The sequence below is a fragment of the Stenella coeruleoalba genome (assembly GCF_951394435.1).
Source record: "Stenella coeruleoalba genome assembly, chromosome: 10".
Lineage (NCBI taxonomy): Eukaryota > Metazoa > Chordata > Mammalia > Artiodactyla > Delphinidae > Stenella > Stenella coeruleoalba.
In genome coordinates, this window is record NC_137156.1 from 84,155,977 (window position 1) to 84,182,705 (window position 26,729).

The 26,729-nt window shown below is 43.0% G+C and overlaps 2 protein-coding genes across 8 annotated transcripts in view; one reads left to right on the top strand and one right to left on the bottom strand.

Annotated features, from left to right (window-relative positions):
- FRMD4B (FERM domain containing 4B) overlaps positions 1-26,729 on the bottom strand; it is a 335,623-nt gene that overhangs the window by 242,313 nt on the left and 66,581 nt on the right. The window lies entirely within an intron of this gene.
- LOC307192796 (cytochrome c-like) lies at positions 14,855-15,335 on the top strand (the record flags this gene model as incomplete). The annotated part of the gene is made up of 1 exon (XM_079934093.1): positions 14,855-15,335. Exon 1 carries the CDS (start codon positions 14,922-14,924, stop codon positions 15,333-15,335), a length of 414 nt encoding a protein of 137 aa, XP_079790219.1. The 5' UTR covers positions 14,855-14,921.

Consider the following 26,729-nt stretch of genomic DNA (forward strand, 5'->3'; position numbering starts at 1 on the left):
CTAAGATGACTCATATAGTGTGTCTTGACTCGGGGGAACAATTGTGTAGGTTGTCACCGCTGGAAGTGAAAGGCTCAGAGCCTGAGTGGGTTGATCGGTATGTCACACGGACTGAGGCAGGCGGATATTTTAAAAGTGCTAAGAAAATCTGCTAGGATTCTCTGTGCTCTGGCCTGGCATTCAGTACGGGGAGAGTTCATTTGGGGCCCAGGTAAGAGGATCAACTGTCTGAAATTTTAGAGGGGGCACCATTTCAAGGTAATTTCACTCTGACTTGCAGAGTGAACTACAAAGTGGGAGTGACAGCCAATTTTCTGCGGAGTATCATGATTCAAAAATCACTTTTACACATTCACCATCTCTTCTGTTCCTCAGGGCAACTCCAAAAGCTTGGCCAAATGTAGTAATTATACCCATTTTATATATGGAGTATGAGAGCCACGATCCCACAATGAGTAAATACGGAAACTTGATTTAGAATCAAGATCTTAGGTCGTCTAGAGATGTTAATGAACCAGCAAGAGAGATACTGCAAAAGCCATTTTCAAAATCAACGTTTTTGAGGTATAATTTACATATAATAAAATACTCCCATTTTAAGTGTTCAGTTCATTGGATTTTGACAAATACATATATACTCCTGTACCTACCACCACAATTAAGATAGAGCACGTTTCATCCCCTGAGAAGTTCCTTCATGTCCCTCCATACTCCATTCCCCCCTTTACACCTCCTACCTCTGCCCCAGGAAGGCATTGCTCTGCTTCCTGTCACTATATATTGACGGGCTTTTTCTAGAATCTCCTACGAATGAAATTAGACGCTCCGAATTTTTTTTGCATGTGGCTCCTTTCACTCAGCCTATTTCTGAGATATAGTCACGTTGTTACACATATCAGTAGTTTGTTCATTTTTACTGTTTTGTTTTAGGTTACAGTATTCTATTGTATGGCTATACCCCTATTTGTTTATCCATTCATCTACTGATGGATATTTGTTGGGGTTTCTTTTTTAATTGAGGTATAGTTGATGTACAACATGATATAAGTTTCAGGTGTACATCATAGTGATTCACAATTTTTAAAGGTTATATTCCATTTATAGTTATTACAAAATATTGACTATAGTCCCTGTGTGTACAATATATCCTTGCAGCTTATTTTATACACAATAGTTTGTACCTCTAAAACCCCTACCCCTATCCTGCCCCTCTCCCTCTCCCCACTGGTAAGCACTGGTTTGCTCTGTTTATCTGCGAGTCTGTTTCTTTTTTGTTATATTCAACTAGTTTGTTGTATTTTTTAGATTCCACATATAAATGATATCATACAGTACTTGTATTTCTCTGTCTGACTTATTTCACTTAGCATAATACCCTCCAAGTCTATCCATGTTGTTGCAAATGGCAAAATTTCATTCTTTGCATGGCCAAGTAACATTCCATTGTGTGTGTGTGTGTGTGCCTCACATCTTTTTTATTCTGTGAATACTTTGGAGTGGAACGGCCAGGTCCTATAGTAAGGGTATTTTTAATCTTATAAAAACTGAAAACGGTGATCCAACGTGGTTTTCCAATTTTACATTCCTCCCAGCAGCGTATGAGAGTTCCAGTTGCCCCATGTCCTCACCAACACTTGGTATTGTCAGTCTTTTAATTTTATCCATTTTGATAGGTATGAGGTGGTATTTCATTGTGGTTTGAATGTGGGTTTCCTTGAGGCTAATAATGTTGAGCATCTTTTAACATGCTTATTGCCCATCTATATAACTTCTGCAAAGGGCAATTTGAGAGGTAAGAGATATAAGTAATTTCATGTCTCATGTGCAAGAACTTGCTTTATTTTAGAAACAATTTTTGAAAAATATAACCTGGAAAAAGATTTATAAAAAGACTTATAAAATATTCAGATTATAAAAATCAAATATATTTAGAGGCTAAACTAAAAATGATGAAAGCAGTAATATGGTAGAAAATATCCACATTGTATTTGCTTTGTATTTTTTACTATACATTCATCTAATGCTCTAAGAACCTAGGGGACCTGAATTGGCAGGAAGGGGCTGAGATTGAATTAACTTGATCTCAGCAAAGGGAAAAGCTTTGCTCTTTTCACTTGCAATTACTCTTTCTTCCCTAGACTTCATTTTATAAATCATGGGCTCAATTATTCACAGTATCTTTTTATATCTAATCTCATAAAATTGTAAGGTGAATCATTACAAAATTAATATTCAACAGGCTTTATATAACTCTGCTTAATGCAATGTATAACTCAGATTTTTATCACTGCAGGCCTCTCAAGATCTATAAACGTGACTAAATTAATAAAACATCATGTATTTAACTCTAACAATCCCATCACAACCTCAACACCGCAAAACCACTAAATTTAAACTAGACAACCAGACAGACATTGATGACAGACATGGACTATACAGTAAAGGCCAGACCCAGCAATCCCACTACTGGGCATATACCCTGAGAAAACCATAATTCAAAAAGAGTCATGTACCAAAATGTTCATTGCAGCTCTATTTACAATAGCCAGGACATGGAAGCAACCTAAGTGTCCATCATCGGATGAATGGATAAAGAAGATGTGGCACATATATACAATGGAATATTACTCAGCCATAAAAAGAAATGAAATTGAGCTATTTGTAATGAGGTGGATAGACCTAGAGTCTGTCATACAGAGTGAAGTCAGAAAGAGAAAGACAAATACCGTATGCTAACACATATATATGGAATTTAAGGAAAAAAATGTCATGAAGAACCTAGGGACAAGACGGGAATAAAGACGCAGACCTACTAGAGAATGGACTTGAGGATATGGGGAGGTGGAAGGGTAAGCTGTGACAAAGCGAGAGAGAGGCATGGACATATATACACTACCAAACGTAAGGCAGATAGCTAGTGGGAAGCAGCCGCATAGCACAGGGAGATCAGCTCGGTGCTTTGTGACCACCTAGAGGGGTGGGATAGGGAGGGTGGGAGGGAGACGCAAGAGGGAGGGGATATGGGAACATGTGTATATGTATGGTTGATTCGCTTTGTTATGGAGCAGAAACTAACACACCATTGTAAAGCAATTATACTCCCATAAAGATGTAAAAAAAAAAAAAGAAAAGAAAAGGCCAAGCTGTGTATGAAGAGTCCCATGATGACAACCAAGGTCATGTTCTAACACATTTGTTCTGAGAAACTCATAGTTGTAATAAGATTGAGCTATTGTGCTTCTAGAGCACTCACACAGAAACCGCTCTGAATTTTTTATACCATATGGTCCCGAAAGAGTTTCTCACTCTTATATAACCATCACCTCCCAGGTGGAAAAAAAAAAGCTGATGAATGCATCTACTAGATACTACCTCCTAACCCCTGCCCAAATACATGTATAGAATTTCCAGCCCAGAAGGAATCTTACAGATCTTTCAGTCCAATGATCACATTTTATAGAAAAGGAAACCAAGACTGAGACAAGGGAAATTACCAGCTTAAGGTTAGACAATCTGTTAAAAACAGCTGGGTATTAAATTCAGATCTTCTAACTCTGACTCCAGATTCATTGTCTTGTGAGTTGTTTCTTTTTAAGACTTCTCCCTCTGTTTTCTATAGTTATATAGGTTCAATGTAGAAAATTTTCAAAACTCAGAAAAGCACAAAGAAAAGAAATCGCTGAATCGCCTCTAATCTCAAGACTCTGAGACAATCACTTTCAAACTCTGGGTGGGGCAATATGATGCAGAAGCTAAGAGGGCTGCTTCTGGAGTCACACACTTGGCTTCATATCCTTGCTTATTTGTTTAACAAGCTTGTGACCATGGAGAAGTTACTACACCCTCCTCAGCTTCAGTGCCCTTGTCAGCAAAATGGGCCTGACAGGGACACTCATCTCTTCGTGCTGTTGTGAGAATGAGGTGGGATGGAATTTGAAAAGCATTTCACACACTGCCTGGCCTTTAGCAGACACTCAATAAACATTAGCCATCATGTAAAGATGTGGCACATATATACAATGAAATATTACTCAGCCATGAGAAAGAATGAAATAATGCCATTTGCAGCAACATGGATGGACCCAGAGATGATCATACTAAGTAAGTCAGACAGAGAAAAATATATGATATCACTTATAAGTGAAATCTAAAAAAATGATTCAAATGAACTTATTTACAAAACAGAAAGAGACTCACAGACTTAGAAAACGAACCTAGGCTTACCAAAGGGGAAAGGTGGGGAGGGAAGGATAAATAAGGAGGTTGGGATTAACATATACACACTACTATATATAAAACAGATCATCAACAGGATCTTCTGTATAGCACAGGAAACTCTACTCAATACTCGTAATAACCTATATGGGAAAAGAATCTGAAAAAGAATAAATATATGTATATGTATAACTGAATCACTTTGCTGTACAGCTGAAACTAACACAACACTGTAAATCAACTATACTCCAATATAAAATTTTTAAAAAAAGAAAGGCAAAAAAAGACACATTAGCCATCATGATTTTATCCTTTTGGACACTGATCTATGCATATGTTCTTATTCTTTAAAAAGAGTCAATAAAGTCTGTGGCTTTATTTCACCTAATAGTACTCTGCCAGGAAAAGTCATTCCCCAGTTGCCTTTTCCACTACACGAAACTAGCCCAAAGAAATCCAAATGTAAACAGCTGTCTGGAGAGCCAGATACTGATGTTCTAACCACTAGGAAGAAGTTCCCACAATCCAGCAAATATCTCAGAGTTTTGGGTATTGTCCCAAGAAACAAGGCTGCAGCCCCCTTCCCTACCAAGTCCTGATGATGACCCACTAGTGGAGCTTCAGAAAGAATACGGTCCCTGGCCAATTCCCTCAAAGTCTCAGCCCATTCAGAGCTCTGCCACCTCAGTGTTGCCAGGAACCAGAAGGGCTCAATGACCTTTCCACACCAGGGTCATCTCAGAGGATTGTTTGCGATATCATCATGACCACGCTGGTGACTTCCAGCTAACGCAGGGAAGGTTTTTAAGAATAAAAGCTATCCTACTGTGATTTCTTCTCTTCTCCCTACCCTGCACAAAAAGAGAAAAAGGACTGTTTGCCTGGCAATGGTCAGTGACTGATGAGTGACAGTGTAAGCAGTGCTGTGATAAGGTTTATGAAGCTGTACCCTGGATCAATGGAAAGTAAACTGTGATTGATTAGCAATGTCTGCAATGGAAGACAGCAACAGCAGGGTGATACGTATGCCATGTTGCTGTCCTTTCTGATCTATTTCAATGTCCTCAATTTTATAGATATGAGAACTAGGTTCATGACAATGAGGAAGCATGGCTCATTCAAGGTTACAGAGATAGTAATGACAAAGCTGAGACCAGTAACCACTTCTAATGCTTTGTAGCTCAGTGTTCTTCTCTCCATGTCTGGCTACCTTTCTTTCCTGGTGGGCAGGATGGTTTCCGGTCTTATAACCATTAGGTGGTCCTGGCATGTTACAATCCATTCAGATACTCTATGGCAAATAAGTTATGCCAAGATAATTTTAAAAACCCATCAGTCCCGGGTTTGCACCAAGGCCCTGGCAGCAGCTAGCACACAGCTGTTATGAGGATGCATAGTGTATTTTGACAAAAGACAGGTGGTTGGTTTTGTCATGTAGGTGAGATAAGATAAAAGCAGAACCGGCAGGGAAAGAGAGACTTCTTCCCCAGACTCTAAATGGATTTCTTTTTTGCATTGTAGAGCTCTAAATAAATAAAATACAAAATGAATGCTTACAATATTTCAGTTGTTGAGAAAGCAGCTATAGAGCTTTATTCCAATTTGTATCCTCTCCAGGAAAATGGAATTCAACATGAATTTTATAACGGTGGGAGGGAGAAGGCACACTCGTTTATTACTAAATACCTTCAACAGACATTTACTAAGTGCTTACGAGGTGCCAGGCATGTGCGAGGCCCCAGGGACGCAACAGGGATCAGCAGAGACATAGTTCCTGTCCTCCCATTCAGAGTCTATCGGGAAAGATGGACGATTAGAGAGCGTTGTAATAAGTGCACATATACAAACAAGAAGACAGGATTTAGGGTGCACCTGGGCTGGGGTGAAGGATTCTCAACAGGATCAGCATGCTGGACATGATTTGGAGCCACACAAAAAAAGAGTTCTGGAATCCTGTTTCCTGCCCCTTACCTAGTGGGTCACCTTGAGCAAATCACTTAAACTTTTTACCCCAATTTCCTTATCTTGCAAAATAAAGTTGATAATTCCTCCATTCTTTTTCCCTACGCCAGGTTTTGAGTTAAAGTTTATTAAGTTCCCAGGGGAACCTGGCACAGAGTCTGAGTTCAACAAATATTTGTCAAATGAATGAAAGAATTGTTATCAAACACACATTGGATCTTTAATAGCAAAAGGGGCACTTTGGCAGGGCAGAGAGTGAGGAAACAGAGAGGAACGAGACGAGACATTAGTCCTGTCTTCTGCCTACTTAGAGAGACTGAGAATATCTACTATACTTACACGCACGCACGCACACACACACATATACATACATGTATATGTAACAAATACACGGCGAAGTCATAGAGAACCATATTTGATGTGGCTGAGTCAGGGAGGGCTCTACAGCGGGACTCTCCCTTGAGCCACAAATGAGATGTCCATATGTAGTTTTCAAATTTCTAATAGCCATATTAATAAAAGTAAAAAGACAGAATAATATATTTAATCCAATATAGCCAAATAATGTCATTTCGATGTGTAAGCAATATGCGTTTATTAACGTGATATCTTACATTCTATCTTTGTGTGTGTCCTAAGCCTTCAAACCCCGCGTGTAGTTTATATTTACATTACATCTCAACTTAGCCTGGTCACACTGCAGATGATCGGCAGCCACGGGTGGCTAATGGCTTCTGTACTGGACAGAAGTTAGGAGACAGAAGAGTTCGTTGAAGACAGAGGCACTCAGGTGGGCTTAAGGAGGAAGTGGGGCTTGAACAGGATGGACATTAAAAGCCCTGACTTTGGGTGTTTCTAAGAGCTCTCTCCTGGCGTGAAGGCTTTGGTTGCAGCACCTTCCAGAAGTCTCCCTGACCTGGTGCGTTCTGCCGCGAGGAGTTTCTGAATCTACTCCCTGCTGGTGCAGATGCCACACTTGATCTGGTTCATACCCTCTGCTGGCACCTCTGACGCCCTCACTGCCCTCTCCTTCCTGGTACCCCTCACCTGGCACAGTGGCTGGTGTATGGGAAGCGCACATACGTAAAGGTGACTTCTTCGCTGCACTCTGTGGCTCTAAATAAACAAAACACAAAATGAAGACGAGATAGCCAAGCTCTGGCTTCCAAAGCCACTAGGTCTGACAGAGCCCCCGTGTGCCCTCCAGCCACAGAGAGTTAGGAGGTGAACAAAAGCCACAGCCACTCCTAGCAGAAAACCAATGGGTGCACACGTGCCAAGCGGGCAACAGATGGGCACACGGCCAGGCTGTGGGGCAAGCATTTGGCAGAGACGTACTAAGAAAAGAAGACAACAGTCTGAAAATGGCCAAGTCCACTACTTCCTAAGGCGAGATGGAGTAGGGAGACCCACGTGGCCAGGAAGCGTGTGGTGACGTGTACTAGAAAAGAATTTAGGTGGTGAATAACACAGGAAATGAGAAAGATGGATGTAAGAGGAGGAGGGCAGACACCCAGAAACCAAGACTCATTTTACAGGCTGTCCCCCCAACAGCTTGGGACACCCTCACCTAAGTGAGCCTCTGCAGCGTCCCCTCCTCTAGAGCCTAGGCTGGGTCATGGTGATGGCTGGACCCACATCTGCCCTCCTTCTGCTCAGTCCTGTCTTGTCCCAAAGTTAACATCCAGGCAACAAACTCGGGCAAGTAAATAAGTAAGGAAGTGGCTTGGAGAAGGAGGGGCATCATGCATTCTCCCCACAGCTCCCCGCCGTGTCCCAAGCACAGAGTTACTATCGGTTTGAAGGAGGAATTTCTTAGTGGCCGCTAGTCTTAGCTCAATAGTATCATCATCAGAACACACGTCCCTTGTGTAGAAGAAGCCCCCCACGACACACCCACTGTCAGCAAGTGGGAGTATGACCCCAGCGTGCCCAGGTCTTGCAATTTTCCCAAAGTTTTAAAGATAGATTTTCTGTGACATTTTCCAGTTTTAAAATGTTTGGAACTATGTCGATAAATGTTTAAATGCTGTGCCGGGCCACACTGTGTGAGCCAAAGAAATCAGACCGCGGGGCTCCCAGCTTGACATTTCTACTCTAGTTCAAAGAGACCCGGTCGTGGTCCGGCTCCACCATCATCAGGCCGTTCTGAGGCTTAATTCAGATCATGCACGTGAAGGGCTTACCAGAGCTTCTGGCACGTGGTGAAGGCAGTAAATAACTGGTGTCAGCTCGCACTACAAAACTTCTGAGATTTATTCCTAACTATTACATAGGGAGCAGATCACAGGAAACCCCTGAAGACAAAACATCTGAAACTGGGCTCCTCTCCCGCCAATGATTCCCCATCTCTTTCTTTCTATTTCCCAGCTTAGATTTGTGCCACTTTCATTTTACTTTCTCAATTCATGAAACTCAGTCTGGCTGCACAAAGGAAGCAAGGGGGGGGGAAAAAAAGGTCAGGTGAAAGTGTAAGTTGGTATAAGTTTTCTAGAAAGTACTTTGGTAATGCTTAGCAAAAGACCAAAAAAATTTGTATTCCTTTTGACTCAGGGATTCCACTTTAAGGAATTTGAGCCCAAGTAAAAATGACGGTTTTTCATAAAGACTTAATCCTAAAATGTTTACGACAGGAAAGTCTACAATAGAAACAATTAAGGAAATTAAATGCCCCTGAATAGGGGATTGGTTGCAAAAGTTATGATACACTAGAATGCTGACTTTTGTCTATCACATCCCCCCATGACTTTCAGAGCGCTTATGATTTTCACTGTGTCCCTGGCAGTACACACCACGGGAGCAGACAGCCTGTCAGTCTTGTTCAACATTGTACACACCACTATATATGAGCTGGCACGTAACAGACACTAATAAATATTTAAATACATCCAAAGACAGCTTATGTAGTATGATTCCATTTTTGTGGGAAAAAAATAGGTATGTGTTTCTGGAAGGTAAATAATTAGTGCTTTGCCCTAGACTGGGCCAAGCAAACTACAGTTTCAGGATTGTCTGCTGTTTTTTGTAAATAAAGATTTATTGGAACACAGTCATGCTTATTCTTTTACACTTTCTCTAGGACTGCTTTTGCACCATAATGCATAGTTGAGTTGTTACAACACAGACTACCTGGTCCTTTAGAAAAAAGTTAGCTGACTCCCGCTCTAGATGGTAGAAGTTCTTTCTGAGTGGTCTAATAAACACACACATGTGTATACATGTATATGTATATCTGTGTGTGTGTGTATTTTTTTTACATGACTGCTTTTCCAACCAGACAAAAGATAGAATTATTTTTACAAAAGAAAGGAACGCAGAAAGAAACCAAAGAAGGATGGAGGGAGGTGGGAGGTACGGAGGGCAGAAACTGTTTATCCATATTTGTCAATGTAGAAAAATGTCCAAAATAAGTGAGAGTTTTAAATATGCTATGAACAGAACGCTGTCATTTTCATAATACCTGGATCAAGTGCCAAAAGAAAATATACAAAAAGGTGAGCTTGGCTGTATCTAAGTAAGGAAAATATAAATGACTATTATTTCTTTCTTTGATCTTTCTTGTATTTTCTAAAATTTCCAGAATAAAAATGCATTGCTTACATAATAAGAAAAAGAGAAATAAGTGATCTTGAACAGAAAGACAGAGAAAAGAAAATATGAATCTACATAAAAAACAGGAATCTTTCTACCAAGATTTGGCAAGTAAGGGAGGGAACTCAGGGTGGGTCACAGGGGCATTTGCTTCTTCACTGCACGAGGATCAGTGCTACACTCCAGCAAAATGAAAACATGGCAAAGGCAGAGGGGTTCATACCCAGGGCCAATTTTTTGTTTCCAAAAAACATTAAAGTCGGCACCCAATTTGCACTGATGTTTTCTCTTTACATTAAAAAAAAATTTTTTTAATACACTTCCAGAGGACAGCTTCCCATTTCTACCTAGATTAGAAAATCAGTTTAGAAAAGACGGCCATTTGCAGAAAAATGGATGGAACTAGAGTTTATCATACGAAGTGAAGTCAGACAGACCAAAAAAAAATACGATAGCACTTAAATGAGGAACCTAAAAAGATGACACACATGCACTCCCTAGCAAGACAGAAAAAGACTCAAAGACTTAGAAAATGAACTTATGGCTACCAAAGGGGTAAGATGGGGATGGGGAGGGATAAATTAGGAGGGTGGGATTAACATATCCACAGTAATATATATGTAAGTGATAATCAAAGGACCTACTGTTGAGCACAGGGAAACCTACTCAACACTCTGTAATACCTTATATGGGAAAAGAATCCTAAAAACAATAGATATACGTATCTGTATAACTGAATCAGGTTGCAGTACACCCAAAACAAACACAACACTGTAAATCAACTATATTCCAATATAAAATAAAAATTAAATTTCAAAAGAAAAGGAAAGAGAAGAAATGCCAACGATATTCCCTTCAGGGCTCGGTGACCTAGGCTGGTGTCACATCCCTGGAGCCAGAGCAGCCTTGGGTCCCAAGTCTAGACGTGGTGGAGGTGAGGGAACTGGGAAGCAGGTGCCAGCAAATGAGCCTCTCTTGGACCTGACAGGCGGACGACAACCTCCAGATGCAGGCGGGGCCTCCTACAGCTCAACCAAGCCTAGTGCACCCAAAGGTCGGTGGACCCTCACGCTGCATGAGCTTTGAAAAATCACCTGGTCTCCAAGTCTCCTGGTGGTGGGGTTCCCAGGGACAGCCTCCTTCCTCGGAGTCTCCCCACCTCCGCAGGACAGCAAGCTCAGCATAGCGTTTTTGGCAGGGCTTGGGAATTGTCGTGGCGGGAGCGGGGAGCGAAGGGTAAGGAGGAAGAAGTAAGGAAACACGAGCTCTGGGGTGTTTCTTCTGCCACAGTCCACTCGAATCTACGACCCAGTAACAGGACTTTCTCTAAGGCTCTGGTTGCCGGTAACCCGAGTGGGGCATGAAAAAATGCTGCCACCTTGTGGCCATTTCCCGTAACAACAACTTTAAAACCGGTCCTTAGATATCCCTCTAAGGGACACTTCATAACAAGGCCTGCGGGGCTCTAAAGCAGGGGTCCCCAGCCTTTTCGGCACCAGGGACTGGTTTCATGGAAGACAATTTTATGGACAGGGGCGGGGATGGTCCCGGAAGTAATGCAAGCGATGGGGTGGATGGTTCCAGCGGCAATAGGAGAGATGGGGGGGATCGTTTAGTCGGTAATGCGAGCAAAGGTTCAGGTGGCAATGGGGGTGACGGGGAGCGCTGGGGAGTCGCAGATGAAGCTGCGCTAGCTCTCCCGTGTTCACCTCCTGCTGTGAGGCCTGGCTCCTAACAAGTCGAGGCCCGCGGGTCGGGGACCCCTGCTCTAAAGGACACCTGCCCTCAAGAAATGTCCTGGGGTACCTGATCGAAAAAGAATTCAAATCAGGGCGGACTTTTAAGAAACCAATTTCAAGAGGTAAATTTAATGCACGCTGTTTCTGATTTTTTTTTAATGCACATGAAAAGATGCTCCACCTGGCTAATTATTAGAAAACCGCAAATCAAAACTAGAACAAGGAATCACCTCACACCAGTCTAAATGGCTAGCATCAAAATCTACATACAAAATATGCAGGAGAGGGCATGGAGAGAAGGCAACCCTCCTAAGCTGTTTTTGGAAATGTATGTTGGTAACAGCCACAGTGGAGTACACTATGGAAGTTCCTTACAAAACGAAAGCATCATGGCCGCCGAGCCTGCGCGTCCGGAGCCTGTGCTCCGCAACGGGAGAGGCGACAACAGTGAGAGGCCCGCGTACCGCAAAAAAAAAAAAAAAAAAAAAACGAAAGCATTATCCGCAATCCCATTCATGGGCCTATATGTGGAGCAAAAAACATAATTCGAAAAGATACACGCACCCTGACGTTCACTGCAGCACTATGTATAAGGACCAAGACATGGAAGCAACCTAAATGTCCATCGACAGATTAAAGAAGATGTGGTGTAAATCCTTGTAAGTTGTAAATCATTGTAAACTATACTTCAACAATAAGAAATGAAAGAGAAAACATTTTCTGGTCAAGTAGCCGGACCTTTTCATGATTTCAGTCTCAGCCAAGGTGGGTTTTTGGCAAATCTGACGTCTCCCATTAACGCTTCCACTGTCCTTCTCTGCTTCTGTAGAGGCAGGGAAGGTAAGAACCCTGTGGCAACCCTCCACAACGAGGGAGCTGTGGACAAATGCCCCGGCCTCTGGGCCTCAGTCAGGGTCCTTGCAGAAATGAGCACCAGTTGCCCACAGAGATGTCTTTCTTGGCTTTTTCTCCTTCCCTGCTCTCACAGCTGCCCCCACTCCTCCCTCCTGCTTCCTGGAAATCTCACAAATTATCCTCCTGCACCCAAGATCCTGCTTTAGGTTCTGTTTTGGAGGAACTCAAACTAAGAGAATTCATGAGGATTTTTTTTTTTTTTTTTTTTTTTTTGCGGTACGCGGGCCTCTCACTGTTGTGGCCTCTCCCGTTGCGGAGCACAGGCTCCGGACGCACAGGCTCAGTGGCCATGGCTCACAGGCCCAGCCGCTCCATGGCACGTGGGATCTTCCCGGACTGGGGCACGAACCCGTGTCCCCTGCATCGGCAGGTGGACTCTCAACCACTGCGCCACCAGGGAAGCCCCATGAGGAAATATTAAACCAGTAATAAGAATTACACCACAGAGCTTCAGAAAGCTCCCACAGATGGTGTGAAATAGAACTCATTAGTTTCCAGGACATATTCCTCCACTATTCCTCTAATAAGTCTACTTATTAGACTTCTACAATGGGCCACACAGGCGCTGGGTATGTAATTGTAATAGGGAAGAACAAATCTGACTCCATATTACATCTATTTCTTTCACTTTAACCTTTGTATTCTAGTGCTTTTGCTACAAGTTAAGAATGTTGCTTGAAATATACAGGGTAGCCCATTCTCAAGGCTCTGACCTTTAAAGGTATGACACTTTTCCATTCTGATAGAGATAAAAAGTTGCAGAACAGAGAATAAGATTTGTTGCAGGTAGGGCTTCCCTGGTGGCGCAGTGGTTGAGAGTCCGCCTGCCGATGCAGGGGACACGGGTTCGTGCCCAGGTCTGGGAGGATCCCACATGCCGCAGAGCGTCTGGGCCGGTGAGCCATGGCCGCTGGGCCTGTGCGTCCGGAGCCTGTGCTCCGCAACGGGAGAGGCCACAACAGTGAGAGGCCCGTGTACCGCAAAATATATATATATATATTTGTTGCAGGTATACTGAAACATTGTGACCTGACCTCTGGGCAGCTGCAAGAACAAAGGATTCCGATACCAAGAAGTTTGCAGCAACCAACCACACGACCTTCCCTTTTAGTATAAAAGAAGCCTGAATTCTAACTTGGGTAAGACAGTTCTTTGGGAAACTATTCATTATCTTCTCCATCTGCTGGCTTTCTGAATAAAGTTGCTATTCCTTGCCCCAACAATTTGTCTCTCAATTTTTTGGCCTGCTGTGTGGCAAGCAGTACGAGCCTGGACTTGGTAACATAATGGTGAACTAGTAAATACAGTCTATACTTACGGACATTAAACAAGCACTATGTAAATTGCATTATGGAAGTATAGGAAAATATAGGAAAGTTAGTGTCTAGGAGAAAAAATGTTTTTCCCTCTACTCTTCCAAGTTTTTCGCTGAGACACCTGTAATAAAGGATTAATAAGAGAAAAACAAGCAGAAGGTTATAAACATTTGGCTCATGTATATATGGGAGATACCCAGGGAAAAATAAATAAGTACTCAAAGAGGTGGCTTGAGAATTCAGGATTAAATACTATCTTTACAGGGAAAGGGAAGGGGGCATGTAGGCCTCTTAGGGGAGAGTAAATGATTTTAAAAAAAGATGAATGGCGCCGTAAAAGAACACATGAGAGGTATGATAGTTTGTGACAAGGTTTTTGACTGGGTGTGGTGTGGACCTGTAGTTTTCTCTCCTGTGATGAATCAATCTTCCCTGGAGTTTCCCGGGGAGCGGATTTATGACAATTGAGCTCCTTCTGAAGGATGTGTTTCTAGGCAGATAAGGGCACTTCAGAGACTACCATATTAAGTGAAATAAGCCAGGCAGAGAAAAACAATATCATATGATATCAGTCATATGTGGAATCTAAAAAAAAAAAAAAAAGATACAAATGAACTTATTTACAAATCAGAAATAAACCCACAGACATAGAAAATAAACTTATGGGGGCTTCCCTGGTAGCACAGGGGTTAATAATCCGCCTGCCAATGCAGGGAACACGGGTTTGAACCCTGGTCCGGGAAGATCCCACATGCCACAGAGCAACTAAGCCCGTGCGCCACAACTACTGAGCCTGAGCTCTAGAGCCCACGAGCCACAACTACTGGAGCCCACGAGCCACAACTACTGAAGCCCATGTGCCTAGATCCCGTGCTCCACAACAAGAGAAGCCACCGCAATGAAGAGGAGCCCCCGCTCGCCGCAACTAGAGAAAGCCTGCGCACACAGCTACGAAGACCCAACGCAGTCAAAAATAAAATAAATAGATTAGAGAGCGGGACGTTCAGCTTGCGAGCGGGAACGTCTTAGTCGTACACGGAGAAAGAATGATTTAAAAATGGGTGATGGTGGGCTTCCCTGGTGGCGCAGTGGTTGAGAGTCCGCCTGCCGATGCAGGGGACACAGGTTCGTGCCCCGGTCCGGGAGGATCCCGCATGCCGCGGTGCGGCTGGGCCCATGAGCCATGGCCACTGGGCCTGCGCGTCCGGAGCCTGTGCTCCGCAACGGGAGAGGCCACGGCAGTGAGAGGCCCACATACCACAAAAAAAAAAAAAAAAAAAAGGGTGATGTTGAGAAGGGAAAGAAGATTTTTGTTCATAAGTGTGCCCAGTGCCAAACTGTGGAAAAGGGAGGCAAGCACAAGACTGGGCCAAATCTCCATGGCCTGTTTGGGCGAAAGACAGGTCAGGCTGTCGGATTCTCTTACACAGATGCCAACAAGAACAAAGGCATCACCTGGGGAGAGGAGACACTGATGGAGTATTTGGAGAATCCCAAGAAGTACATCCCTGGAACAAAAATGATCTTCGCTGGCATTAAGAAGAAGGGAGAAAGGGCAGACTTGATAGCTTATCTCAAAAAAGCTACTAATGAGTAATAGTTGGCCACTGCCTTATTTATTATGGAACAAATGTCTCATGACTTTTTATGTGTACCGTATTTAAATGGACCTCATACACTAGAATTCAGATCATGAATGGCTGATGTAATATTTCTGTCCTGATTTAAATAAGATTGGCTCGTGGCTAAATGAATATGGTCAGCTTTTTGAATTTTGATAGTAATTCTGGTTCAGCAAGTACTATCACTATTTTCCCCTTCTAAAGAGGTGATTAAACTTGAATAAGGAATGTTACACTTTTCAGGGATATGGTGAATGCCTTCTCAAACCCTATCGGAGATTGGTTTTAGATTTAGATTTCTATAACTGGTTATATTAATATACTTAAATATTGAGAAGCTCCCTTCACTGTCTCATAGACCAGCAAGAGTCACCTGTGTTTCAAGTTGTGTTCATTCACCTGTTAAGGCAAGGGCTGAAGATACACTGACAATGTCCACTTTACCTTTTTTGGTCTTAACTATGCCAATTTAATTAAAATTCTCCATCTAAAAAAATAATAATAATAAAATAAAATAAATTATTTAAGAAAATAAACTTATGGTTACCAAAGGGGAAAAGGGTGAGGGAGGGATAAATTATGAGTTTGGGATACATACTGCAATATATAAGACAGATAACCAGGGCTTCCCTGGTGGCGCAGTGATTAAGAATCCGCCTGCCAATGCAGGAGAGACAGGGGTTCGAGGCCTGGTCCAGGAGGATCCCACGTGCCGCAGAGCAAGTAAGCCTGTGAGTCTGAGAGCCACAACTGCTGAGCCCGTGTGCCTAGAGCCCATGCTCCACAAGAGAGGCCACAGCAAGGAGAAGCCTGCACACCCAACGAAGAGTAGCCCCCACTCACCGCAAGTAGAGAAAGCCTGTGTGCAGCAACGAAGACCCAATGCAACCAAAAATAAACATAAATAAAATTAAAAAAAAAAAAACCAACAGATAACCAACAAGAATCTATGGTAAAGCACAAGGAACTATACTCCATATTTTGTAATAACCCATAAGGGAAAAGAATCTGAAAAATAAAAAAATATATATATATGTATATATATAAATAAATAAAACTGAATCACAGTGCTACACACCTGAAACTAATACAACATTGTAAATTAACTATACTTCAATAAAATATATATATATATATAATCCATATACCGACAAAGCAGCATATTTGTGTGGCACGTCCAGAACTCCTAAAGTTGTAACTTTCCCTAAATGCTGTCTTCTCAGAAAACTCATGCTGAATCATTTCAGACTAGGTTCAACTGGGCCTTCAAGTAGGAGTTAGCCCAAGAGTAGGCAAGGGCTATTTCCTCCATGTACAAGGACTGAACAAGGAAGGCGGACATCTGAGCTAACCAACCATGTTAAAGGTTTAAGGACTTCAAAAATTATACAGTCACCAAACATTCCCCCCTTTCATTTCACATGGGTTAAATATCCCAAGAGCTGAACAAATGCTTGGACACTTTCAGGGTATTAATTCCCAAGAGGATCAAAGTGCTGTTAAGATTGAAACATGGCCTGGAAAAGCACCCTTGCAGTCAGACCGTGCACCTGGTGGATTCTCTTCTTGTTTGACTGGGGACAGCAGAGAGCGTGGCTCTTCTACCAGGTGGCAAAAGGCACTCTACCTTGTTTCAAAGACCCACAGCGTCAGGTTCACAAAGATGTCACTTTAAACTGGTTTGAAGGGCGCCTGCTTGCTGAATCCCTCAAGGAGCCTCAGAAGAATCTGATTCTTACAAACCTTTAGTGCACACACACTCCCTGAGAATGTGAATCAGCTGAATTCTTTCTGAACACGTGCACTTTCGCACAGTGCTTTCTATGCTAAGAAAAGGCAATAAATACGTCTTTGGTGCTTCTGTGTTTATGATCGATGGGCTTTTTTCTTATAGCAGTCTTGTAAGAGTCTGCCTTATTATTCTCGCTGCATACTAATACTTGAAACATTTTAGTAAATCATGGTTCTCTGGTTCCTACTTCAGGATCATTGAACTGATTTAATGAGCTCTGTCTAATTATCGCATTTTACCTTTCACATGAGAGTGCAGCAATGTTTTGGCTGAAATAGGTGGTAATAGCTCAAACACTCAGAAAGGAAAAAAAATGAGGACGGGTAATGCAGGACTCCCAACAGTTCATTTTATGCCAGATAGAATTCTTAAAGGTATACGTACATAGCTGTACTATGTACACATTCATTCATTCATTCATTCATTCATTCATACATTCATTCTGTACTCATTATGTGTGCTCCAGGCATTGCAAAAGACACCAGATCAGCTTCCGCGGCTCTTTCTTAGGTCTGCGTCCATTTTGAGGGGCATAAAACACGATGGTTTATAACTCTTAAGCTAGACTGTGTAGATTTACATCCCAGCCTCACTATTTCTTAGCCATATGACCTCGAGCAAGCCAATTAACCAACGTGTTTCCCCATCTGTAAAATGGGGGTTATTATCGTGGCTACCATCACAGGACTATTGGGAACATTAAATGTCAGTACATACAAAGCATGTAAAAAAAGTGCCTGGAGCATAACAGGCATTTTGTAACTGTTGCCTCTTGTGTTTCTGTCATATTGTGTCTTGTCTGTGTCGCACATGGCAACTGCAATTGCCTATCTACTTACCTATTTTTTACTAGTTATCTATTACGTATTGTTTGTTTGCCTCCTTCATCAAACCATAGGATCCATAAAGACAGAGACTAAACTCCCTGAGCCTGGCATTGTGCTTGGCTTATAGTAAAACACCCAATCAAAGTTTGCTGAATCAGTGAACCAATGAATGAATGATTCTTTTTGGGGATGTGTAACCCCCTTTCACTCTTTTTTTTTTTTTTTTTTTTTTGCAGTACGCGGGCCTCTCACTGCTGTGGCCTCTCCCGTTGCGGAGCACAGGCTCCGGACACACAGGCTCAGCGGCCATGGCTCACGGGCCCAGCCGCTCTGCGGCACGTGGGATCTTCCCGGTCCGGGGCACGAACCCGCGTCCCCTGCATCGGCAGGCGGACTCTCAACCACTGCGCCACCAGGGAAGCCCATCCCCCTCTCACTCTTGACAAGCTTTTCACTTAAGAGATTTCTGTGGCACATGTCTATCAAATGCCATTTGCTGGAAATTCCACATGGTTTTCTATCCAGATGGTGCCCATGACAAAGCGAAGGCGTTCTGGCATGCAGGAAAGTTAGGGTGATGGACGCCAAGCCAAGTCACTGTATTATTCATCATCAAATGTTGTTGGCCAGGGAGCTGACTGCTGCCAGCTGAGCCCCACAGTGGTCCAGTGAAGAGGCTGGTTTCTAACAGAAGCTAGGAACATCATTAGGGAGGGAGGGTGCGGTGGGAGGAAGACGGGGGTTAAAAAGGGAGAAGTTTCTCAGACTTGTCTTGGCTTTGCAACCTTAGGCAAGTCACTTCACCTCTCTGGGCCTCTCAGCTTAGTGTTTTTATAAATGCAAGGCGCAAATTGTCATCAGTACTTCCCAAACCTGGCTGTGCACCAGAATCTACGGGGAAGCTTTTTCTTTTTTGTGGTACGCGGGCCTCTCACTGTTGTGGCCTCTCCCGTTGAGGGGCACAGGCTCCGGACGCGCAGGCTCAGCGGCCATGGCTCACGGGCCCAGCCGCGCCGCGGCATGTGGGATCCTCCCGGACCGGGGCACGAACCCGTGTCCCCTGCATCGGCAGGCGGGCTCTCAACCACTGCGCCACCAGGGAAGCCCCGGGAAGCTTTTTAAAATACTGATTCCTCTAGGCCAGCAGTCAGCAGAATTTTTCTATAAACGGCCAGATAGGAAATAGTTTAGACTTTGTAGCTTGTATGATGTCCGTTGCAACTGCCATGCTCAAGTCTCCCACTGTGTCATGAAAGCAGCCCAGGATGAAATGTACACGAATGTGGCTGGATTTGGCCAGCTTCCCTGGGGGCCATGGTTTGCTGACCCCTGCTCTAGGCCAGGTGTGGCCTCCCTGGATAAGGACCAATTTTCTGTTTATTTACAAAAGCTCCTCCAGATGATCTCGAGAGGCAGCTGCACTTGGGATCCACCAGATGAGACGCTATAAGGCTTCTTCCAGCCTTCACTGGAGCTTTGATTCTCTACTTTCACTGTGAGAAGTGGCCACTCTCAGTCAACACTATTTAGACAGTGATCTTAATATGCTTTCAAATGCATACCACTTGGGTATTAGCTTTCTACATCTGAAGTTTTTACTCTCTCAAAGTTCAATTCTCTATTCTACCAGGAGAAGTTTGAACAGTCCTTTTCACTATGTTTAGACCTAAAGCACTTCTGTGTGTGATATGCCTTGTCAGTTCTTTGTAAGTGACAACTGCACTGCTAACTTACAAATGAGAAGTTTAATATTATCCTGTCTAGGCCCTAAATGGCTACGATAAGGTGAGCCTCCACTTAAGAAAGGATAATACATAAAAATATGAAATTATGAAACAGTTACGGGTGTTTATAGTGTTGGGGTAGAATTTCTTTTGTATGGAGAATTCCCTTTCTACTAAAGTCATGACTGTTGGGTGATAATACACCCTGGTTTCCTACAGACAGTCCTAGTTTTCACCTGTATTCCCTGAGCAATTACCATAGCGCCCCCTTTCATTCTCAAAAATGTCCAAATTGGATGATAAATTACATGGTTGCATGGGCAACTTTGAGGGAAAACAGTCAAAACGACTGTTCCATTCATTTTGCACTTTCTAAGAGACAGGCACTGCTCTGAGGGTTTTAATGATATTATCCCACTTAATCATTACAGTATTTTGCTGGCGGCTGATGTCTCTAGGTTGGGTTTCCTCAAAAGCAGGCCATGAGGCAAGGATTTGGGGACAAGTAGTTTTGGGGGAAATGCTCTTAGGAAGCACAGGTAGGGGAATAAGGATGCAAGGCAGGGAAAGGAAGGAAGCCAGTACACAGTACATTTTTGAGTAGGTTATGGCCCTGAAGAAGCAGGGCTCAATTTCCCTGGGAACCCTCTAAGAGATAAGGTCAGCATGCCCTCAGGAGGGGCGGGGAACCAACAGTTTTATTCCACAGTTCCCATCTCTTGCTGGTTGAGGGTCATGCCTGGATATGTTCACTCACCCTCCTGCATGTGTGGCCTGTCCCATAGTTAGAAGGACCCCACTCCTGTGGCTAGAGAATGAATGGGCTCAGGTGAACAACACAAAGAACCTTGTCAGTGTGTAGAACTGTCTGCAGACAACTTCCAGGGTAGGCCCAGGGCACCAATAGCTTCCTGTGTTTGAATCCTAGTTCTACCATCATCACCTACATGCTCATGGGCAACTCACTTAAGCTCTTAAGTCTCCGTTTTTCCACCTGTAAAATGGGGTAAAAACAGTATGTGCCCAGAGTTTTTATGAGGCCTAAATGAGATCATATAAGCACAATGGTCATCTGTCACTTCTCTCTGTCCAATATCCATGTCGTTTTCCCTTGGCACACTCCCTGGACCCTCTTTAGAAGAATCAGCCTCTCTAAGTCCCTGGTGTTTGAGAGGGAGGGAGACTACTCTCAGCTCCAGGGGTAGAATGTGACTGGTCCCTCTGAGCATCACATTCTCCTGTCCATCACTGGTTTAGATCCAGGTACAGAATACATGCTGGACCAATGGGATCTCACTGTGGGACTTCCTGCTGCAACTAATAAAACGGAGAGTTCCATTCACAATAGCCAAGACATGGAAACAACCTAACGTCCATCAACAGAGGAATGGATAAAGAAGATGTGGTACATATATACAATGGAATACTACTCAGCCATAAAAAAGAACAAAATAATGCCATTTGCATCAACATGGATGCAACTAGAGATTATCACACTAAGTGAAGTAAGAAAGAGAAATACCATATGATATCATTTATATGTAGAATCTAAAATATGACACAAATGAACCTATCAGAAGCAGAAGCAGACTCACGGACATAGAGAACAGACTTGTGGTTGCCAAGGGGGAGGGGGTTGAGGGAGGGATAGATTGGGAGGTTGGGGTTAGCAGACGCAAACTATTATAAATGGAATGGATAAACAGCAAGGTCCTACTGTATAACACAGGAAACTATATTCAATATCCTGGGATAAACCATAATGGAAAAGAATATTAAAAAAAGAATGTATAGGGCTTCCCTGGTGGCGCAGTGGTTGAGAATCTGCCTGCCAATGCAGGGGACACAGGTTCGAGCCCTGGTCTGGGAAGATCCCACATGCCGCGGGGCAACTAGGCCCGTGAACCACAACTACTGAGCCTGCGCGTCTGGAGCCTGTGCTCCGCAAGAAGAGAGGCCGCGACAGTGAGAGGCCCATGCACCGCGATGAAGAGTGGCCCCCGCTTGCCACAAGTAGAGAAAGCCCTCGCACAGAAACAAAGACCCAACACAGCCAAAAATAAATAAATTAATAAAAATAATAATAATGTATATATATGTATAACTGAGTCACTTTGCTGTACAGCAGAAATTAACACAACATTGTGTATCAACTATACTTCATTTAAAAAATAAATAGAAATTTTAAAAATTAAAAGGAGAGTTCCCTTTCCTCTGGGGTGTTGAAGAAATGGGAGCCAGCCAGGAGCTGCTAGGCAACGGCCCAGAGAGAGCCCCAATGAGGAAGAAAGCACAACCAAAAGATGCGCTTAACTGGGCCTGAAGCTACCTCTGAAAATGCCAGTCAGACCAGTGAATAAATTCTCTTGTTGGCCTAAGCCATTCTCAGCTGATAGCTATTGCTCCTAGCAAAGAGCAAATGCTCCATAAACGTTAGGTACCATTACCGATAACACAAAAACAGATCAAATTTCTCCTGCTACTTTTTCTTCCCCTGTTTTGCCTGGATTATTTATTTGTTTTAAGGTTTTGGGGGTTGTTTTTAAATCACAGATAATTTCAAACAGATGCAAAAGCTTAAAGTATAATGAACCCCCATGAACTCCAACAATGATTAATTCATGGGTAGCCTTGCTTTGTCTGTGCTCTACCCATTTCTCCTCTCCCATGGTATTTTGAAGCAAATCCCCAACACATACCTTTTCATTCATATTTTTTTCAGATCCTTTTATAGTGTTTCCTTTTGTAGTAGGCACTGTCAGTGTTCTACCCATCATCCCTGTCTTCAATGAGTCCATCCAAGATTGTTCCTTTTCTTTCAAATCTTCCCCTACTCAGCCAGAGATGCAGATGTCACTCAAGCCCCTGCGGTGCACCTGTTTGGTCCAGGGTTAGTTCCATTCTAACTAACAGGAATGGGGTCAGGAATGTGCCTCAATATCAGCTGTTAACATATGAATGGGACACTGCTGGGAAATTTTTTGCTTCTGGGAACATTTCTGCTCTCCTAAGAAGCAGCCACAAATAAAATAGTCTCTCTTTCTTCTATGAATGTTGTCCAGCCTGGATGTGATGCTCAGAACTGGAATATTAACATTTGCCACTGGCTTGAAGATGAAGCTAATATTAAGTATGGCAATAAATGCTGCGGAGGGTGTAGAGAAAAGGGAACTCTCCTATACAGTTGGTGGGAATGTAAATTGGTGCAGCCACTATGGAGAAGAGCATGGAGGGTTCTTAAAAAACTAAAAATAGAGCTACCATTTGATCCAGCAATCCCACTCCTGGGCATATATCTGGAGAAAACCATAATCCAAAAGGATACATGCACTGGAATGTTCACTGCAGCACTACTTACAATAGCCAGGACATGGAAGCAACCTAAATGTCCATCGACAGAGGAATGGATACAGAAGATGTGGTACGTATATACAGTGGAATATTACTCAGCCATAAAAAAGAATGAAATAATGCCATTTGCAGCAACATGGATGGACCTAGAGATTATCGTATTAAGTGAAGTAAATCAGACAGATTAAGACAAATCTCATATGATATCACTCACATGTGGGATCTAATTTTTAAAAAACATATAAATGCACTTACTTACAATACAGAAACAGACTTAGAGATATCGAAAACAAACTTATGGTTACCAAAGGGGAAATGTGCGGGCGGGGCGGGTTATAAATCAGGAGGTTGGAATGAACATACCCACACTACTATATAAAAGATAGACTACCAACAAGGACCTACTACATAGCAAGGGAACTCTACTCAATATTCTGTTATAACCTATATGAAAAAAGAATTTTAAAAATATATGTATATGTATAACTGAATCACTTTGCTGTACACCTGAAACTAACAGATCATTGTAAATCAACTATACTCCAATAAAATTAAATTAAAAAAAAAAATGAATGGCAGAGGACTGGGAGAAGGAAGTTGAGCCCTGAATGATACGATTTAGCGGCTAAATCAAACAACCTGAAAGCTTGCCCCGTCTCTGCACTTGCTGTTCTGAGAGTTAAAATTCTGCTTCACTGTTTAAGCCTGTGTGAATCCAGAAATCTGCTATTTGCTGCTGAAAGCACCCAATTTTGCCATCAATACAGACCCATACAGTTTGGGTTTAAAATTCCAGAGTGAGGACTCAGATTAGGATGATATAACAAAGATGCCCTAAAAGCAAGTCCCTTAACCCAGAAAAAAGTTCATTTCTTTCTCATAGAAGAGTTTGCAGAGGTGGTCCTGGACAGGTTAAGGTGGCTCTACAATCATCAGGACCAAGTTTCACCTGCATCCTTCTCAGGCCTCTTCCATCTTCTCATCTCCGCCAGCTGCTCTGCCTCCCACCAGCACATACACCCTCCAGCCAACAGGGAGAGACAGAGATAATGTGGATACCCAGTGCCTGCAAGGGTACAACCCAGAAATTAATCGCACACATCACAGCTCATTGGCTGGAGGTAACAACCAACTGCAACAGAAGGCTGAGAAATGTGGTTATTATTCTGGGTGGTCATATGTCCAGTTCTATTTCTACTAGAAAAAAAGGAAAAATAAATACAGGGGCACAGCTAGCAGTCTCCACTAGGGAAATAGCAGGGAGGGTTAACTGGATTCGTTTCAACGGACAACTTTTAATTAAAAAGACTTGAGAATGTAAACAAGATGTTCTTCAGCACTCTCCTGAAGACTGAACTGAGCCTATTTACTCAGAAATAGGTAAAATGATACATCCCTTTATTTTTTTTTGCAGTACGCGGGCCTCTCACTGTTGTGGCCTCTCCCGTTGCAGAGCACAGGCTCCCGGCACGCAGGCTCAGCGGCCATGGCTCACGGGCCTAGCCGCCCCGCGGCATGTGGGATCTTCCCGGACCGGGACACGAACCCGTGTCCCCTACATCGGCAGGCGGACTCTCAACCACTGCGCCACCAGGGAAGCCCGATACATGCCTTTTATCTCTCCTTTTTAGGTAGATCTCAGAAGGATTCCAACAGTCAGTAATCCCATATTAGCCCATGTACCTTGTGTACATGAAATTAACAACTGAATTTCACCGATTTCCCTTAATTCCAAATCTCTTTTCCTCAATTAGGCTGCATAACTATGGTTTAATTATATTCTGTTTGATAGTCACCAGAATCCCATAACAAGCTCCTCTTTCACAATCCTATTATTAGTCTGGGTAATCCAATTTATGGAAAAATACAGACAAATAGAGAAAAATGACAGAGGTGGCAAGAAGCACAGCATTCTGCAGCCCAGCTGAAGTGGCTCTCAGTGGAAGGTTTACAGAGTTAAGAAGCAGACTCTGATTCAGCGGCAGCAGGTTTTAAATGATGCCTGAGGAGCCACCAAAGCAAATCCCTTTCTCCATGGTCCCCTCAGGGTCAAGTACCATGTTTCAATTATAATTTCACCAAATTGACGTGATGCGGCAAATGTTCCAGATTAATAGTGGTACAGCACTGTTCTCCACGGGACAGAATCAAAAAATCTAGTTCAGAGGTTTGTTGAAATATACCCCAAGACACTCAGCTGCAAAACCCATTAAAGACTCCAAGATGATGGGAACATTTCTGATCTGTATTCCCCAAAGAGGTTACTTTGCAGAAAGCAAGTTTATTATTTATGGTAGCAAATAAAATCTCTCAGTGCAGCCAAGGAGGCTTCTGCAATTACATCAGGAAGGCACCATCATGCAGTCCATTATGGAAATCGTATCTACGTGAATAGGGAAGGCTATTGTTTTGCCAAAGACGCATATTTCTTTGCAGAGCATGCTCATGATGGGCTTGCGTGGAGATGATAAATTGTTTGGTTTGACTTTTCATTTCAAATGGCTCTATTCCTTGGAAGAGGACTTTGTACAGAAAGGCATTATCTTGCAAATTCTGCTTCAAATTATCAGTGGAGTTTTAAGAGAACATCTCATAGAGGCTTGCCATGGATCAGATGGCGACCGCCATACTGGGCATATGAGGAGTAGAGAGCTCCAAAGGACTGTGAGTTTTATCCATCCTGGTGGCTCTGTTAGCATTTTCAAGCCTTGAAGTGAGTCTCCGGGGAAATGTATTCTTAGCCAATTCCCTCCGCATATATTACCCTCAAGAAGTAAGTGTAATTTGGGATCTAACCTCCACATTTGAGGGGTAGCGCTCACTAATCCCTTATGATTCTAAGTAGAGGAGAAAGAACCTTCCCTAAAAGAGATGAAGGTTGGAGGAAAAACCTTTGGACCCTCTCTCCAGGGGTAATTTACCTAACAGGAATGGGAGAAGACCAATGATTAATACACGCATCTGCTTTCTTTGGCCTTTCCTCTTCCTAAACGGCATCCCTAAAGCAAGCCTGCACAATGCTACCTGCCCTGCTCCTGCGCTTCACAGGGGTGAGGCATGAGGGGTGAGGGGTGAGAAGTTGGAACCTTCTCTACAACTGGTGGGTAAGTGTCCACTCTACCCCGTCAACTCTTTCCAAGTTTGGGCTCCAAAGTCTAGACATGGGGATGGAAAATATCATAACAAAGACCATTTCGGCTTCAAGCCCACAATGTGGCCTCATCAGCAGCAGGGCTCCTATCTTGATCCCCATCTCACTCTTCACTCTGAACGTGTTGGGAATATGATTCACTTTCACAAACCCCAACACCTGGCATGGCTTTCATGGAGTCATCTTGCCTTTGAGCCTGATTTGCCTCTCCAGCCACCTCTGTCTTCTTTCCTAGAGTCATCTAAGCACATATATTTCCATTTCTCCAACATCCTCATGTTTTTGTGTCTGTTGAGAATTCAGCTGGTGGTTTATAATCCATCTGCACAAGCATGGGTTTTTTAATAGTGAGCTTCATACAACTAGCGTAATTTATGAAATCTTGTCATTGCTGAATGTAACATGAAAATTTAGGTGGATGAAACAAATCAGCTTTAGGCAAGAGGTTTGCAGGAGTGATCCTACACCATGTTTAGTCAAGAGGGAGACAGCCTATCGAGTTCAATAAGAGAAGGCTGGTCTTG